The 17713-nt window shown below is 51.0% G+C and overlaps 1 protein-coding gene across 5 annotated transcripts in view; it reads right to left on the bottom strand.

Moving 5' to 3' along the window:
- Positions 1–29: 29 nt before the first annotated feature.
- Positions 30–17713, bottom strand: part of LOC105493916 (GRIP1 associated protein 1) — a 30431-nt gene continuing 12747 nt past the window's right edge. For 2 of the 5 annotated variants that reach the window (XM_071088986.1, XM_071088989.1), the window contains 18 exons: positions 17371–17402; positions 17234–17281; positions 17010–17109; positions 15533–15610; positions 15232–15324; positions 12181–12315; positions 10679–10774; positions 10136–10348; positions 9887–10015; positions 8395–8472; positions 8196–8291; positions 8015–8071; positions 7796–7895; positions 5217–5347; positions 2556–2678; positions 2336–2429; positions 1454–1608; positions 30–594 (listed from right to left, as the gene is read on the bottom strand). In XM_071088986.1, coding sequence (XP_070945087.1) covers positions 502–594; positions 1454–1608; positions 2336–2429; positions 2556–2678; positions 5217–5347; positions 7796–7895; positions 8015–8071; positions 8196–8291; positions 8395–8472; positions 9887–10015; positions 10136–10348; positions 10679–10774; positions 12181–12315; positions 15232–15324; positions 15533–15610; positions 17010–17109; positions 17234–17281; positions 17371–17402 — 1851 coding nt within the window. In that variant the 3' untranslated portion in view covers positions 30–501. The remainder of the gene's footprint in view (positions 595–1453; positions 1609–2335; positions 2430–2555; positions 2679–5216; positions 5348–7795; positions 7896–8014; positions 8072–8195; positions 8292–8394; positions 8473–9886; positions 10016–10135; positions 10349–10678; positions 10775–12180; positions 12316–15231; positions 15325–15532; positions 15611–17009; positions 17110–17233; positions 17282–17370; positions 17403–17713) is intronic. The other 3 variants (XM_011761905.3, XM_071088987.1, XM_011761906.2) reach the window with 3 other exon arrangements.

The following is a 17713-nucleotide window of genomic DNA, read 5'->3' as shown; positions in this document are numbered from 1 at the left end:
TCTTGGTTGAAAAGAATGAGACGAGACAGTCAGTGGGTGGGCCCGTCTGGCCAGATGGTATTTTGGCTGCACAGCCTTTACACACACACACACACGTGTTGCTAGAACGCTGAACATGGACCACACACCCACCCAACATCCCCAATCCCAAATGCAGAGTAGCCAGGCTCCAGACATAAATTAAAAAATAAAATAAAATAAAATAAAAAAGAGTTGGTCTCTGGGAAGGAGAGCTCATGCAGAGATGAAGACAGAAGCCCTTGGGAGCCAGGACCAAGAAGAAGGAGAAATCCCTGCCCCTTCCTTCAGGATCCCCACTCCCTGGTGGCCTCTGCCCTAAGACAGGATCATTAACACTAACCATCAGGCCTCTAGTCCCTTTAATGTCCAGTCTCCCAAGCTATTTGATTTTGGCTTCAGCCCTCATTTCCCCACCACAGCCCAAGGGAATGGCATCCTAGGGGGTAGGAGGGGGAGGAGGTGGGTGCAGCCTGCAGGTCTTTAGCTGGTTTCTCCTGGCTCTAGGTCTGGGTCAGGAGGCCCCACGCACTCCTTGCTGAGCCGCACAATTTCCTGGGACAGAACTTCCATGTCCTAAGAAACAAATGAACCATCAGGGGCCAGAAAAGGGGACAGGCTGCTCCCTTGCCAAATGCAGAGTATCATCTGTGATTTCCTTCACACCCTTTCATTAATCAATGCTCAGCTGTGTCTGGCCTGGGATGGGAAGGTACTCACAGCACCCCCAGCAGTGGGCTGGGCTCAGAAAAGTCATGAGGATGGGTGGGGAGCTACAGATATGGGAGTGGGACGCCTCCTGCGGCATGGTGCTGCTGCAGGATACATCACCACTCTGGTCACCTGCCCTTCTACTAAGTGTGAGCTTGCTTCTCAAAGGCAGGAGCTGGGTCTGACTCCTTTCTGACTCTCAGAGATGGGGAAAGTCTTTGGGTGGCAGGTTGGGCAAAAAGATGTGTGTGTGGACTCATGGGCATGGGGGATCTGTGGTAGACAAATTGGTGGACGAATGAATTGTCCAGAGGACAGATGGAGATCAACAGGTGGGCAGGCAGGTCACCGGGTGGGTGAAAGGTAACACAAGGGGCAATTGATGAGTAGATAAGAGAATGATATGTCAAGAAATGGGTGGCAGGACATGGGGTAGACAATGAGATGAGTAAGTAGTAGATTGGGCAGATGGACAGATGGGCAAATGGTTGGGTGAATGTGTAGATAAATGGATGAGCGGATACATGGAAGGAATGAATGGATAATAACTTGATGAGACAGTAGAAGATGAGAGCATGATGGGGTAGTTGATGAGTGGGTAGGAGGATAGCTGGGAGGACAGGCTGGGTGGGTGGGCAAGGGGACTGGCAGATAACCCAGGGGCTGTGGCTGGGTAGGCAGGTGGCTGGGTGAACAGATGGGTAGGCTGGCAGGCCACACTCGCCTTGTGCAAGTGCATATTCTTGGTGAGCTGCTCCTCCAGCATGTTCTGCAGCTTCTTGTTCATCTCCCGAAGGTTCTCGTCGCCTGGCTTCACTAGGTCTCTCAGGACGCTGCCCAGCCCGCTGCGGTCTGTGTGGCCTGCTGCCACAGACACATCTGCAAGGGCCCAGGCTGAGAACAACCCCCTCGGCAGAGCCAGAGGAGAGCCAGGCAGAGCCAGAGGAGAAAAGAGGGAGACAAATACCAGGGAAGAAGGGAGCAGGAAAAGCCATGTCATGGAGGACAGAGGCTTTGACATACGAAACCTAGCTCTGTCACTCACTAGCTCTGCGGCCCCGAGAAATGAGGATAACTAACTTGTGGAACTGGAAAGATGCACATGATTGAGTGTGAAGCACAGAGCACACAGAAAGTCCTCAGCACATGTTGGTCAGTATGATTCTGATTAATAAAGAAAAATCTGTGAAGGAGAAGGTTTGAAAGAAAGGAGCAAAACCAATGAAGATACAGAGAAGGAAAATGTATGGAGATAGAACAGTATAGACAGCGAGACAAGATGAAGGAGTGGGGTGAAAAAGAGAAACAGGGAGAAGAGAGAAGGGAGAGAGGAGAGGAAGATGAGGCACAGGGAGAGGAAAGGAGAAAGCGGACAGAGAGACACACTGGAGAATGGAGAGTGGAGAGATGACAGAGAAAGGAAGAAGAGGGAGGAGGCGAGATCAAGAGACAGTGCTTTCCTGTTCTCCCCTCCACAGGCCATGGTCTTGTCAGTAGCTTCGCTGAGTTCCGAGAGGAGAGGAGAGAAGCCGCAGCACATAATGGAGAGGGAGGGCCAGGTGAAGGCTGGACCAGGGCTGAGGGCCAGGGAAAAGGGGGCACTGACCGATCCGGCTGTCCATGACGTAGGTCTCAATGATGGCGCTCTTCCGGCAGAGGTCCTCTGCCATGGAAGCACTGCTCACCTCCAGGTGCTTCACCTGCAAGATGGCCCAGCCCACCTGAGACCCCTCTACTGTACATGTTCACACATGAGGCGGGCCCTGGACAGACCCCACACCCCCAAGGGCACTTCAAGTGGGGATGGGCAGGCAGGCAGGCAGCACCTTCTCCTCCAGCATCCATTTCTCCTGCTGTGTCTCTGCCAGCCGCTGAAAGAGCTCAGCCACTTCCTCATCTGACAGCTCTGCTGGCCGAGGGGGCTGGGCCTGAGGGCTGCTGGATGAGGACTGCAGGAAAGAGAAGGGGAGAGGCCAGACCCAGGCTCAGCACCACTGACCGCAGACAGGTGTCAGGGACTGGGGAGGAGAACCAGGCCAGAGGTGGATGAGAGAACGTGGGCCCTGAAGATGGGACTGTAGGCCCATCTTGGTACCCTCAGACTCTGTTTTCCCCTCTGCCTAAACGGGGGTAGAGAGTAACCACATCAGAGCCTTGTGGAGAGGATTAAAGGAAGATCCCAAAGCAAATGCGATCTAACTTCCAGCTGACAGGAAAACTGGAAGAGAGAGGGACATGTTAAATCATACCACCAGGAAGCCAGCAGAAAAACCCAAAAGGTAGCATACTTCCTGTGGGGTGACTGGGCTGGCCTCTTCAACAAGTTGGTCTCAGGAAAAAAGGGACCACACTAAAGAGATTTAAGGGTCATAAAACAACCAGATGTAACATGTGCTCTAAATCTGAATGCTAGTTTTCATAAAACCAGCAAGAAAGGACATTCTGGGGCCAACTAGAGAAATCTGGTTAAGGTCAAAGTATTAGATGACATTAAATTTTTTTTTTTTTTTTTTTTTTGAGACAGAGTTTCGCTCTTGTTGCCCAGGCTGGAGTGCAATGGCAAGATCTTGGCTCACTGCAACCTCTGCCTCCCGGGATCAAGCGATTCTCCTGCCTCAGCCTCCCGAGTAGCTGGAATTACAGGCACGCACCACCACGCCCGGCTAATTTTTGTATTTTAGTGGAGACAAGGTTTTGCTATGTTGGCCAGGCTGTTCTCAAACTCCTGACCTCAAGTGATCTGCCCACCTCAGCCTCCCAAAGTGCTGGGGTTACAGGCATGAGCCACCACGCCCAGCCCTGAACTAAGAATTTATAATGGTGACTTCTGGATGGTGAAAATATTATTTTTTTTGACATTTAAGGTTTCTTGGTTTTTGTTTTTTCTAAATAGAGTCGGAGTTTCACTGTGTTTCCCAGGCTGGTCTTAAACTCCTGAGCTCATGTGATCCACCCACCTTGGCCTCCCAAAGTGCTAGGATTATAGGGATGAGCCACCATACCCGGCCAGACATTTAAGGTTTTATTTATTTATTTTATTTTTTTTTTTTTTTAATTTTTTTTTGAGACGGAGTCTCGCTCTGTAGCCCAGGCTGGAGTGCAGTGGCCGGATCTCAGCTCACTGCAAGCTCCGCCTCCCGGGTTCACGCCATTCTCCGGCCTCAGCCTCCCGAGTAGCTGGGACTACAGGCGCCTGCCACCTCGCCGGGCTAGTTTTTTGTATTTCTTAGTAGAGACGGGGTTTCACCGTGTTAGCCAGGATGGTCTCGATCTCCTGACCTTGTGATCCGCCCGTCTCGGCCTCCCAAAGTGCTGGGATTACAGGCTTGAGCCACCGCGCCCGGCCGACATTTAAGGTTTTAAAAAATCTTTGCTCATTTGTGGTTTTTAAAAAATGTACTACAGGCCGGGCGCGGTGGCTCAAGCCTGTAATCCCAGCACTTTGGGAGGCTTAGGCGGGTGGATCACGAGGTCAGGAGATCGAGACTATCCTGGCTAACATGGTGAAACCCCGTCTCTACTAAAAATACAAAAAACTAGCTGGGCGTGGTGGCGGGCGCCTGTAGTCCCAGCTACTTGGGAGGCTGAGGCGGGAGAATGGCGTGAACCCAGGAGGCGGAGCTTGCAGTGAGCCGAGATCACGCCACTGCACTCCAGCCTGGGAGACACAGCGAGACTCCATCTCAAAAAAAAAAAAAAAAAAAAAAAAAAAAAAAATGTACTACAGGCCGGGCGCAGTGGCTCACGTCTGTAATCCCAGCACTTTGGGAGGCTGAGGCGGGCGGATCACAAGGTCAGGAGATCGAGACCATCCTGGCTAAAACGGTGAAACCCTGTCTCTACTAAAAATACAAAAAATTAGCCGGGCGCGGAGGCGGGCGCCTGTGGTCCCAGCTACTCGGGAGGCTAAGGCAGGAGAATGGCGTCGGCCCGGGAGGCGGAGCTTGCAGTGAGCCGAGATCGCGCCACTGCACTCCAGCCTGGGCGACAGATCGAGACTCCGTCTCAAAAAAAAAAATAAATAAATAAAATAAAAAAAAATAAAAAATAAAAAAAAATAAAAAATAAAAAATGTACTACAATGCGCACATACTATTTGTGGAACATAAAAAAGTTATTTCCAAAGGAAAGTGACTGGTAAAGAGGCTGACATGATAGCTGGCAATAATAATTCGTGATGGTTACAAGTTGGAAAAAGGGACCTTCTCCTTGGATGGTGCACCTACTATGAGCCACATACTTTATGGCACCAGAGAAGGGGGAATTAGCCCACAGATGATGGAACAGAAAGTCAGACAGAGAGAGAATGGCCTGTCCCACATGTAGCAATCCGAATCCAAGTTGGTGGGCTTGGGGAGAAGTTGGCAAGAAAATATGTGTGCTGCGCCCAAGGTAGGAGATGGATTTAAGTGAGGAGAAAAGGGGAGGAGTTCTCAGATTTTTGGGTTGAGAGAAGCTGGAGCTGTAGGTTCTTCCTTTCCCCTTACCCTGGCTGGAACAGCCGAGCTCTCCTTTTCCCGCAAGATCTCCCGGTAGCTGAAGGAGGAGATGCTACTGCTGTCCCCTGTCTGGGTCCGGCTTGGTGAGTTCATCTCTGAGAGAACCAGCTCCTCAAGGCCTGGGTGGTGGAGGGAAGAGAAACTTGAGCCCCAATACCCCTGAGTCCCAGAGCAGCAACCAGCAGGAAGAGGCAGAAACAGATTTAACAGAGATGGAAAGAGAGACACCGAGGCATGGGGAAAGGCAGAAGCAGACAGGAGGACAGGGAGAGACAGAGACAGAAAAAAGAGCTGAGGCCGGGCGCACTGGCTCACACCTGTAATCTCAGCACTTTGGGAGGCCGAGGCGGGTGGATCACTTGATGTCAGGAGTTCGAGAACAGCCTGGCCAACGTGGAGAAACCCTGTCTCTACTAAAAATACAAAAATTAGCGAGGTGTGGTGGTGCATGCCTGTAATTCCGGCAACTCAGGAGGCTGAGGCAGGAGAATCGCTTGAACCTGGCAGGCGGAGGTTGCAATGAGCCAAGATCGCACCATTGCACTCCAGCCTGGGTGACAGAGTGAGACTCCGTTTCAAAAAAAAAAGAAAAGAAAAGAAAAGAAAAGAAAGAGCTGCCTTTCTGGAGAAACACATACAAAAAGAGAGGGAGAAAATGGAAGAGGTTGGAGAAACACAACGATGTGGGTACACATGGGCCTCAAATGGCAGACACACTTGGACACAGGGTTCAGAGAAAGGAAGACAGCTAGGAGGGCACAGGGTACATCTGCTTGCAGAGAGAAAATGCCAGAGATGGAAAGCCAGAGCAGATGACAGAAACTAACAGAGACCCTGGAGAAAGAAGTGAGCCAGAGCAGAGACAGAGAGAAAAAAACATGCAAGCAGGCTCTCGTAACCACGCACCTAACTCTCAGTTTAATCTAATGGACAAGGTGAATGTATTGAATGTATGGTATACAATTTAACTTTTCCCAAGATTCTTTTCTTTTTTTTTAGACAGAGTTTCACTCTTGTCGCCCAGGCTGGAGTGCAATGCCGCAATCTTGGCTCACTGCAACCCCTGCCTCCTGGGTTCAGGCAATTCTCCTGACTCAGCCTCCCGAAGCAGCTGGGATTACAGGCGCCCACCACCATGTCCAGCTAATTTTTTGTATTTTTAGTTGAGACGGGGTTTCACCATGTTGGCCAGGCTGGTCTTAAACTCCTGACCTCAGGTGATCCACCCACCTTGGCCTCCCAAAGTGCTGGGATTACACCTTTCCCAAGATTCTTACATTCGTCTGTGATAAAACAGAAACAAAACTCCTCCTTTATAAAGAAAGGTTACTTCGGGAGACTGAGTGCCTCAGAGAGAAATTGATTTGGTGAGAGATACATCTGTTTTGCCATGTCACTTAAAGCCCTCAGGGATCTCTGGCAAGGGTGGGGTGACTGAGTGGGGATCCATAGGTATCCCGAGTAGGGGAACAAGGGACCAAGTTTTCTCTGAGTCTGTGATCTAGGAGATACAACAGAGCCATCACTGCATTTTACTTACTTAAATGTATTTATAGGCCATCCCCGTCTAAAAAAAGGCTGAAGCAACTAAAGTTGTGCGTGTGTGTGTGTCTTCTGCTTGAAGTGGCAGAAATAACAGATTGGATTAGTTGTATAATGAAAACACCACAGGGTTGCTGACTGTGTATAAGTCTGTCTCCCTAGCTCAACTGGGGGCTTCTGGAGGGCAGGGACTCAGGGAGTTTTATATCAGGGAGCCTGTACTTGAGTGTGGAGATTTACAGAATGAGAGATTGTATACAATAGATTTAGAAACACCAAGTGAGGTGTGGGAGTGTGTAACGTAGGACATACAGTGAGGAGACAGAGATATAAACAGACAAACAGAAGAGAGAGGAAGAGGAGACAGAGATAAAGTGGTGGGAAGAGATAAAGGGACAGAGAAAAGTAAGGGGGCGCTGGGCGCAGTGGCTCATGCCTGTAATCCCAACACTTTGGGAGGCTGAGGCAGGCAGATCACCTGAGGTTGGGAGTTTGGGACCAGCCTGACCAACATGGAGAAACCCTGCCTCTACTAAAAATACAAAATTAGCCGGGCGTGGTGGTGCATGCCTGTAATCCCAGTTACTCAGGAGGCCGAGGCAGGAGAATTGCTTGAACCCGGGAGGCGGAGGTTGCAGTGAGCGGAGATCACACCATTGCACTCCAGCCTGGGCAACAAGAGCAAAACTCTGTCTCAAAAAAAAAAAAAAAAGAGAGAAAACTAGAGAAAGAAAGCAAGGAGATAAAGGCAAATATAGAGGAAAGAGAGAGAACAAACTGAGACAGATGCAGAGACAGAAACTGAGAAGAGACAGGGCAAAAATGAGACAGAAAGATAGAAATAAGAGAAAATGCAGAGAAAGAATCAGAGGAGAGACAGAGAAGAGGTAAAAGACAGATGGAGTTCCAGAGCGACAGAAGCAGGAAAGCACAGCTGAGGAAGATGCAGGACTGACCTGCAGCCTGCGGGCCCAGGCCCTGCCTACCCCATGCCTCAGCCTCCTCTGCCTGTCCTGGTCCCTCACCTGAGCGGCTCTTGCTATTAGTGAGGATGTCCTGCAGCCGCTCCTGCAGCTTATCTGCCCGTTTCCGCTCCAAATGCAGCTGCCGCTTGAGGTCCTTGAGCTGTGGGGGACAGGGGTAAGATGAGGACTAAGGCCCAGTGGGCCCATAGGAGGGAGGCTGCAGGTAGGAGGGAGGCTGCAGGTAGGAGGGAGCCGTGCTTGGGCACCCCTCTGTCTTACCGCAGCACTGCCCTTCTTCTCCAGGATCCTCTGCCCATCCGCTGTGTCCTTCACTTCCTGTGGGAGAAAGCAGGCATGGCTGGTAGGTGCCAGAAGGGCTGCCTGAAGCATGCTCCCTCCCTGCCCCTCCTGCACGCTGAGGATCAGGGGTGTGTCTGGGGGCTGTGCAAGGACCGCTGACCTGCTTCAGGCTGCTAATGGTCTTCAGGTGGCAGTCCCGCTCCTCCTGGGCCTGCTCGAGCTGATCCCGCACATCCTGTAGCTCCTCCTCCTTGTCCTGCAAAGCAGAAAGCAGCTTAGGCATTGGCTTGGGAAGCCTCTGTCCTCCCAGGAGGGCCCGTCACTGTCTGGAGAGAGGAACACCATCATGCGAGAGGCACCTTCAGCTCGGCAGCATGCTGCTCCCGACACTGCTTGAGGGCTTCCTCTTGTTCCTGCTGCTGCTGCTGCAGGGATTCCTACAAGACAAGTCCCAGGTCTGGCCACAGCCCCCCAGAAGATATCATGCCCCGTTAGGGGTATGAGGGACTGCAATGGGGGCCCAGAGGTATGCAGAAATGACCCTCCTGCAGGGAACCCCACATGCCCTTAGGCAGTATACAGAAGTGTCACATCTAAAGCTGCACCATTCACATGGTTGACCTAGATTTGCATTTACATTTTATTTTATTTAACAAAACATAACACAGCGCTTACTATGTGCCAAGAATGTTCTAAGGGTTTTACATATATTAACTCATTTTCTGTAATCCTCCCGTAATACCTAGACGGTAGATATTATTGTTATCCCCTTTCTACCATTGATGAAAACAGGCCACAGAGAGGTCAGATAACCTGCCTAAGGTCACACAGCTAGGAAACAGCCCAGCCAGGATTCAAACCTAGACAAACAACTGGCTCCAGCCTGTGCTCTTCACTGCTACATGACAATGCCTTTCAATGTATCATGAGATTTCCAGAAAATGGCAACAAAGGTTCTTTTTTTGAGACAGGCTAGAGTGCAGTGGCACAATCTCAGCTCACTGCAACCTCTGCCTCCTGGGTTCAAGTGATTCTCCTGCCTCAGCCTCCTGAGTAGCTGGAATTACAGGCGCCGGCCACCATGCCCAGCTAATTTTTGTATTTTTAGTAGAGACAGCGTTTCACCATGTTGGCCAGGCTGGTCTTTTTTTTTTTTTTTTTTTTTTTTTTTTGAGACGGAGTCTCGCTCTGTCACCCAGGCTGGAGTGCAGTGGCCGGATCTCAGCTCACTACAAGCTCCGCCTCCCGGGTTCACGCCATTCTCCTGCCTCAGCCTCCCGAGTAGCTGGGACTACAGGTGCCCGCCACCTCGCCCGGCTAGTTTTTTGTATTTTTAAGTAGAGACGGGGTTTCACCGTGTTAGCCAGGATGGTCTCGATCTCCTGACCTCGTGATCCGCCCGTCTCCGCCTCCCAAAGTGCTGGGATTACAGGCTTGAGCCACCGCGCCCGGCCCAGGCTGGTCTTAAACTCCTGACCTCAAGTGATCCGCCCACCTCGGCCTCCCAAAATGCTGGGATTACAGGCATGAGCCACCACACCCAGCAGGTTCTTATTCAAATAACATCAGTGTATTGCATTAATTTCCTGACAGAAGTACAGTTTCAGGAGAAAGAGGTGCCTTTCCAAATTTGCATAAAGGCAGGGCAGCCTTAACACGTGACAGTCTGTCCTATCTGATGGCCATCCCCTGATCCACTCCAGAGAGCTGCTATTGAGCCAGGGGACTGTGGGGATATCCCTAAGTCCAGAAAATCTCGGGAAGTTCCAGGGCCTGACCACTCCTGTTTCTCTGGTTTGACATGAGGGCCCCAATCAACCTCTTGTTCCTCACCAGGCATCCCCAACTCACCTCGGCTTCTTTCAAGCGCCGTTCAAACCAGCCCTTGGCTCCATCCATGGAGTGTACCTGAGCTTGAAGTTCTTCCACTGTCTGCTGGAGAGTCTCCAGCTCCCGTGTCCGGGCCTGGGATGGGGCAAACTGTCATGGGCCAGGCAGGCAGAGGAGTGGGCACCTGATGCACGCTACCCATTGGCCTATCAGCAACACTGTGGTCCCCAGGTTTTAGAGGAAGAAGGGCATCGTCATCTACCCACCCACCTTCTCCTCCCGGATCTGCCCACGGAGCTCCTCCTCCTGACGCTTCTTGTCTTCATGCAGCTCTCGGAGCTCACGCTCATAGCGGGCACGCACCCCCAGCACCTCCTTCTCATGCCGTAGACGAACTGCTCCCAGCTCTTCCTTGTGCTGGGACTTCTCTTGCAGCGTCTCCATTGCTAGCTCATCCAGCATGGCCTTCCGCTTCTCAGCACTCTGGGGACCAGGACGATGGCAGTTAACTTCATTCCACAACATTGAAAAAAGGCCTCCCACCCTCTTCCCATGCCCAAAGAACTAGCCAAACTCCACTCCCATCCCCATTGAACTGGCTAAGGCACTCACCCATCCTTATAGAACTGGTCACTTTCTTTCTTTCCCCTCCCACTCTGATGGATTTGGCCAAGAAACTGGTCAACCACAAACCAATCAATTTTCCTTTCCCTCCTATCCCCACATATTTGGCTATATCACCTCTTCCCACCCCCATGGACTGAGCCAATTCCTACCCCTCATCCTCTCCCCTCAACCCTCATGTTCCCCTACCTTCCGAGCTTCCTGTAGTTCCTGGGTCAACTGCTCCTTCTCCTGCCCTATCTCTTGAAGTTGTTCCAGCAGCCGACTATTGGCCCGTAATGACTCCTAATGCAGACACCAAGGGGAAAGAGTTTGATAAAGAGCATCCAGTAGGTGCTAGTCACCCAGGACCATCTGGTAGACCATTTCCCTTCTCTGTGGTAAAGTTGGTATTGTGATCTCAATTTCTGGATAGGAAATATAGCAGAGACTGCTAGTTGCTCCCCAGTATTCATTCTCCCTTACTTCCCTAGCAATAAAATTTATAATCAGGCATACAGCTGTCTAGCAGATGTTTCCCCTCCTCCCTCACTGTTAGGTATGGCCATGTGATTTACTTGTGTATGCGGAAGTGGTGAGTGTAATTTAGGTTATGCTCTTAAAGGAAAGAGGCACACTCTTCCCTGCCCCCTTTCCTCCTTCTTTCCATATAGAATACAAACATGATGGTCGGGGAGCTTCAGCACCTGTCTTGGATGCCAAGATAAAAGTCTTGTGTTGAAGGTGGAGGAACAGCAATGGAGAAAGAACCTGGGTCACTGATGACTGGAAAGCCATCATTCCATCCCTGAACAACATACCTGGACTTTTAATGAGAGAAAACTAAATTTGTATCTTATTTAATCTACTGTTATTCTGGTTTCTATTATGGAATCAGAATGGATATCCTTTGGGAGGCTGAGTCGGGTGGATCTCCTGAGGTCAGGAGTTTGAGACCAGCCTGACCAACATGGTGAAACCCCGTCTCTACTAAAAATACGAAATTAGCTGGGTGTGGTGCCAGGTGCCTGTAATCCCAGCTACTTGGGAGGCTGAGGCAGGAGAATCACTTGAACCCAGGAGGCGGAGGCTGCAGTGAGCTGAGATGGCGCCACTGCACTCCAGCCTGGGCGACAGAGCGAGACTCCATCTCAAAAAAAAAAAAAAAAAAGAGGCCTAGCGCGGTGGCTCACACCTGTAATCCCAGCACTTTGGGAGGCCGAGGTGGGCGGATCATGAGTTCAGGAGATCGAAACCATCCTGGCTAACACGGTGAAACCCTGTCTCTACTAAAAATACCAAAAATTAGCCAGGCGTGGTGGCGGGCGCCTGTAGTCCCAGCTACTCTGGAGGCAGAGGCAGGAGAATGGCGAGAACCCGGGAGGCAGAGCTTGCAGTGAGCCGAGATCATGCCACTGCACTCCAGCCTGGGCGACAAAGTAAGACTCCGTCTCAAAAAATAAATAAATAAAATAAAATAAAATAAAAAATAAAAATAAAATGAAAAAGAATGGATATCCTAACTAACCGAAGAGGCTAGTTTCAGAGAAGTGAAATGACTTGTCCCAGAACACAAAGGTGCTAATAAGTTAGGGAGCCAGACTGGAACCTAAGTCCTCCTGACTCCAGTCTTCCCACTCTACCTTATTGGTGACTTCCCTGGGCCATTACTAGGGAACTAGGAAGAGACAGGCCAGAGCCAAAGGTGTTACCTGGAGCTGGGAGTTGAGGTCATCTTTCTGTCCCATAAGGTTCTCGTACTCAGCCTGCCGCTGCTGCAACTCAGCTGCCAGCCCAGTGGTCTGTTCCCGGAGCATATTCAGTTCTTGGGTCTTTGCTGTTTGGATCTGGAGAAAGTAGTGGTGATAAGAAGTAGAGTGAAAAGGCCGGGCGCGGTGGCTCAAGCCTGTAATCCCAGCACTTTGAGAGGCCGAGACGGGCGGATCACGAGGTCAGGAGATCAAGACCATCCTGGCTAACACGGTGAAACCCCGTCTCTACTAAAAAATACAAAAAAAAAAACTAGCCGGGCGAGGTGGCGGGCGCCTGTAGTCCCGGCTACTCGGGAGGCTGAGGCAGGAGAATGGCGGGAACCCGGGAGGTGGAGCTTGCAGTGAGCTGAGATCCGGCCACAGCACTCCAGCCTGGGTGACAGAGCGAGACTCCGTCTCAAAAAAAAAAAAAAAAAAAGAAGTAGAGTGAAAGGGACCCCAGGGGCCAGGGACAGGGTATGAGCCTCCTAGTTCCAGGGAAACAGGGAGGGAGGTGGGAAGAGAACCAGGAAGAGAGAGGAAATTTCAAACAGAAAAGCAATGAAGAGAATGGGTAAATGTGGCATGTTCATACAATGGAATACCACACAACAATAAGAGAACACACCTGGCAGGGCGCGGTGGCTCAAGCCTGTAATCCCAGCACTTTGGGAGGCCGAGGCGGGTGGATCACAAGGTCAGGAGATCGAGACCATCCTGGCTAACATGGTGAAACCCCGTCTCTACTAAAAATATAAAAAACTAGCCGGGCGTGGTGGCGGGCGCCTGTAGTCCCAGCTACTCGGAGGCTGAGGCGGGAGAATAGCGTGAACCCGGGAGGTGGAGCTTGCAGTGAGCCGAGATCGTGCCACTGCACTCCAGCCTGGGCCACAGAGCCAGACTCCGTCTCAAAAAAAAAAAAAAAAAAAAAAAGAGAACACACCTGTGTTCCACGTGGATAAACTTACATAGTGCTACCAGAAAGAAGTCAGAGACAAAGAGCAGCTGATTCCATTTATATAAAGTTAAAGAAAAAGCAAAATGAATCTTACGTTGCTAGAGATCAGAATAATGGTTACTTCTGGGGGAGACTGACTTTGAAGGGATAAAGGGGACCTTCTGGGGTACTAAAAGTGCTTTATACTTTGATCTGGGTAGTGGCTATGGTGGCGGGGAGAGAAAGAGAGAGAGAGAAAAGAGAGAGACAGAGGCAGAGAGAGAGGAAGACAGGATTCACTGAGTGTACACTTAAGATTAGTACATTTCATGTACTTTACTAGAGAGAAACTAGAAAGAAAGAAAAGCAGAGATAGGCCAAGCACAGTGGCTCACGTCTGTAATCCCAGCACTTTGGGAGGCCGAGGTGGGAAGACAGCTTGAGGCCAGAAGTTTGAGCCAGTCTGGGCAACACAGTGAGACCCTGTCTCTACAAAATAATTTTTTTTCTCTTTTTTGAGATGGAGTCTTGCTCTGTCACCCAGGCTGGAGTGCAGTGGCACCATCTCAGCTCACTGCAGCCTCTGCCTCCCAGGTTCAATCGATTCTCCTACCTCATCCTCCCAGCCTCCCAGGTAGCTGGAATTACAGGCCCCACCACACCCGGCTAATTTTTTTTTTTTTTTTTTTTTTTTGAGATGGAGTCTCGCTCTGTCGCCCAGGCTGGAGTGCAGTGGCACGATCTCGGCTCACTACAACCTCTGCCTCCCAGGTTCAAGCAATTCTCCTGCCTCAGCCTCTCGAGTAGCTGGGATTACAGGTGTGCGCCACCATGCCCAGCTAATTTTTTTGTATTTTTAGTAGGGACGAGGTTTCACCATATTGGCCAGGCTGGTCTCGAACTCTGGACCCCAGGTGATCCGCCCGTCTCAGCCTCCCAAAGTGCTGGGATTATAGGTGTGAGACATTGCGCCGAGCCGAATTTTTTTTTTCTTTTTTTTTTTTGAGATGGAGTCTCGCTCGGTCACCCAGGCTGGAGTGCAGTGGAGCAATCTCGGCTCACTGCAAGCTCTGCCTCCCGGGTTCGCCATTCTCCTGCCTCAGCCTCCCAAGTAGCTGGGACTACAGGCTCCTGCCACCACGTCCAGTTACTTTTTTTGTATTTTTAGTAGAGACGGGGTTTCACCATGTTAGCCAGGATGGTCTCGATCTCCTGACCTCGTGATCCGCCCGCCTCGGTCTCCCAAAGTGCTGGGATTACAGGTGTGAGCCACCGCACCTGGCCGAATTTTTGTATTTTTAGTAGAGACGAAGTTTCGCCATGTTGGCCAGGCTGGTCTCAAACTCCTGATGTCAGGTGATCTGCCCACCTCTGCCTCCCAAAGTGCTGGGATTACAGGTGTGAGCACCACGCCCGGCCAATAAGTTTTTTTTTTTTTTTTTTTTTTTTTGAGATGGAGTTTCACTCTTGTTGCCCAGGCTGGAGTGCAATGGCACGATCTCAGCTCACCGCAACCTCTGCTTCCCGGGCTCAAGCGATTCTCCCACCTCAGCCTCCCGAGTAGCTGGAATTACAGGCGCCCGCCACCATACCCAGCTAATTTTGTAGTTTTAGTAGAGATGGGGTTTCTCTATGTTGGTCAGGCTGGTCTCGAACTCCTGACCTCAGGTGATCCGCCTGCCTCGGCCTCCCAAAGTTCTGGGATTACAGGTGTGAGCCACCAAGCCCGTTTTTGTTTTTTTTTTTTTTTTTTTTTTTGAGACAGAGTATTGCTCTGTCACCCAGGCTGGAGTACAGTGGCGCGATCTCGGCTCACTGCAACCTCTGCCTCCTGGGTCCTGGTTCAAGCAATTCTCCTGCCTCAGCCTCCCTAATAAAATTTTTTAAAGTTAAAAAAAAAAAGTAGGGATGGATGGCCAGAGAGAAGAGGGCTGGATGCCAACTGAAAGGAGCAACAGAAACAAAGACAGGAGAATAGCATGGGGTCCAGACCACCCTACCCTGATGTGCACCAGAAACAGATGGAGACGGGGGAACAAGACAGGGATCAGCAAGGGCCCCCAGGTGTCCTTTACCTGCTCCAGGGCAGCCAGGCTAGTCCTCAAGGCATTGTTCTCAGCCAAAAGCCCTTCCACTTGTTCCTGTGCATCTGCACTCTGGATGGATACCTGGCCCCATGCCCACAGCAGGTGAGAGTGGGTCCAGAACAGGGGGACAGGACCTACCCACAGCCAAGAAAGGACACATACACACACAAACACACACAAAGGCCTGGGGGAAGCAGGATCCCCTGGAACCTTGCCTGCCTATGTAGTACCCACTCAGGCTGCCCCCATCCTGAACCCCAGCTCCCTGAGCCCACCCAGTACAACATACCTGATCTTGTAGGGCCCGCAAAGCTGCCGCATGTTCCAGGCGTTCCCCTTGCCGCTGATCTCTCAGCTCTGCCAAGCTCTGTGGAGACCAGGGGAGCCCATTTTACACCTCAGCCTCTCCTGGGGTGCATACAACCATACAGACTCCCTCTTTGACCACCCGACAGCATGTTCCCAGCACCTGTGGGTCTCAGACTATCTAGCCAGCAGCAATCTCAGGTTCACCCAGACGCCAGGTCACTACCCTCAGGGGCTTAAGACACAGTCAGCCCCTCTATCCCAGCCTCCAAGATCTCAGGCACATCTAGTCTCCTGGCCGTAGCTCCTGTGTGGTTCAAACTCACTCAGCTCCCATCCATAAGAGGTCTCATACTCACCCAGATTCCAGCTTGGGAGCTCCAGGATTCTCAGACACAGTCAGCCCCATGGATCTCAGATGTAGTCAGCACACAAGGATGACAGCTTCACCCAGCCTCCCAATCCCAGCCACCAAGGGTTTCAGACACACTCATCTCCCATGTCCCTATCTCCCAAGTGAGATCCACCCAAACTCATAGTCCCAGATCCTAGAGGTCTCAAACTCACAACCTCCTAGTTTCCAGGTCCTGGTGAACTCTCAGACTGACTCCTTCACCTGTCACTCTGCTCCCCAGTCTCTTGGGATCTTCAGACCCAGCTAACCACCAGTTCCTGGGGGTCTCAGCTTTACCTAGACTCCTGTCTTAGACCCCATGTTCCCAGTTTCTAGGGACTTCAGAACCACAAGCCACCATATCCTCCATTCCAAGGGACCTCAGACTCACCTTTTCTAGAAGGAAACCCAGAGGCTTCACAGTCATCCAGCCCCCCGTCCTCGGGAGCCTCAGACCCACCTAAACTTTTGCTCCAGCCCCTGGAGGTCTCAGACTGACCAGCTTTTTGTTCACAGCCCCCAGGGATCTCAGGACTACCTAGCCCATATGATCTCACTTCCTAGGTGTCTTAGGCCCAAGCCAGCGCCCAGATCCTGAGAGTCTCAAATGCACTCAGCCTTCAGCCCCAACTGTCTCACCCTTGAAAGTTGTACCCAGCCATGTCCTCAGCCCTTGGGAGTCCCAAATTTACTGATATCCCAGCCCCTAAAGGTCTTAAAGTCACCCAGCGCCCAGGGAGTTCAGACTTACCCCAATTCCTGGTCCTAGGCCCTAGTGACCACAGATTCATCCAGACTGTGGTCTCAAACCTCCAGGAGTTTCATATTTACACAAATTTATAGCACACAGCCCTCTAAGTCCTTAGCCCCCTGAGATCTTACACTCATGAAGACTCCTATAACAATTCCTAGGGCTCTCCATTTTCCTAGCTCCTGGGGTACCCTAGAATCCATTTCCAACACAGGAAATCTCAGACTCCCCAGCCAGCCTCCATGGACCTCAGACCTCTCCAGGCTCCCAGTCCTAGCCCCTACCCCAGGGATCTCAGAACCCAGCCCCCATCACCTGATTTGCAGCCTCAAGTTCCTGCTGCAGCTTCTGGGTTCGAGCCAACTGGGCTTTGTGATCAGCTTCCTTCCGTTGTTGTAATTCCTCAATCTTGTTCCTAGGGGTGATGGGGAGGGGGTGTGTTGGGCATGGCTTGAGGCCCGGTCTCCTAGCTCTGCCCCTGTAGTCTTCACTAGGCACTGTCCCAATTGTCCACCAATGCCTGCAAATCTGGCAGTTACCTGCTGTCATTAAATAGAGTCTCCTTTTCTGTCTGCAGACGGCAAAAACTGGGCACAGAAGGACAGATGTAGATGGGTCAGTTCCATAAGTTAATTCCCCCCTCAGCCCCCAGTACCCCTAGGAAAAAGAAATTTACCTTTCTTGTTTCTTTTTCAGTTTCTCGGAGAGCTGGGGAGAGGGGTGCAGACAAGTGATAACATTGAGAATAATATAAAGACAAATATAAAATTAATAAATATAGACTTTTTTTTTTTTTTTTTTTGAGACGGAGTCTCACTCTGTCTCCCAGGCTGGAGTTCAGTGGCCGGATCTCAGCTCACTGCAAGCTCCGCCTCCTGGGTTTATGCCATTCTCCTGCCTCAGCCTCCCGAGTAGCTGGGACTACAGGCGCCCACCACCTCGCCCGGCTAGTTTTTTTGTATTTTTAGTAGAGACGGGGTTTCACCGTGTTAGACAGGATGGTCTCGATCTCCTGACCT

The sequence above is a fragment of the Macaca nemestrina genome, chromosome X (genome assembly GCF_043159975.1).
Source record: "Macaca nemestrina isolate mMacNem1 chromosome X, mMacNem.hap1, whole genome shotgun sequence".
Classification (NCBI taxonomy): domain Eukaryota; kingdom Metazoa; phylum Chordata; class Mammalia; order Primates; family Cercopithecidae; genus Macaca; species Macaca nemestrina.
Note: the sequence above shows the minus strand (reverse complement) of the source record. Positions and strands in the feature narration are given on the sequence as shown.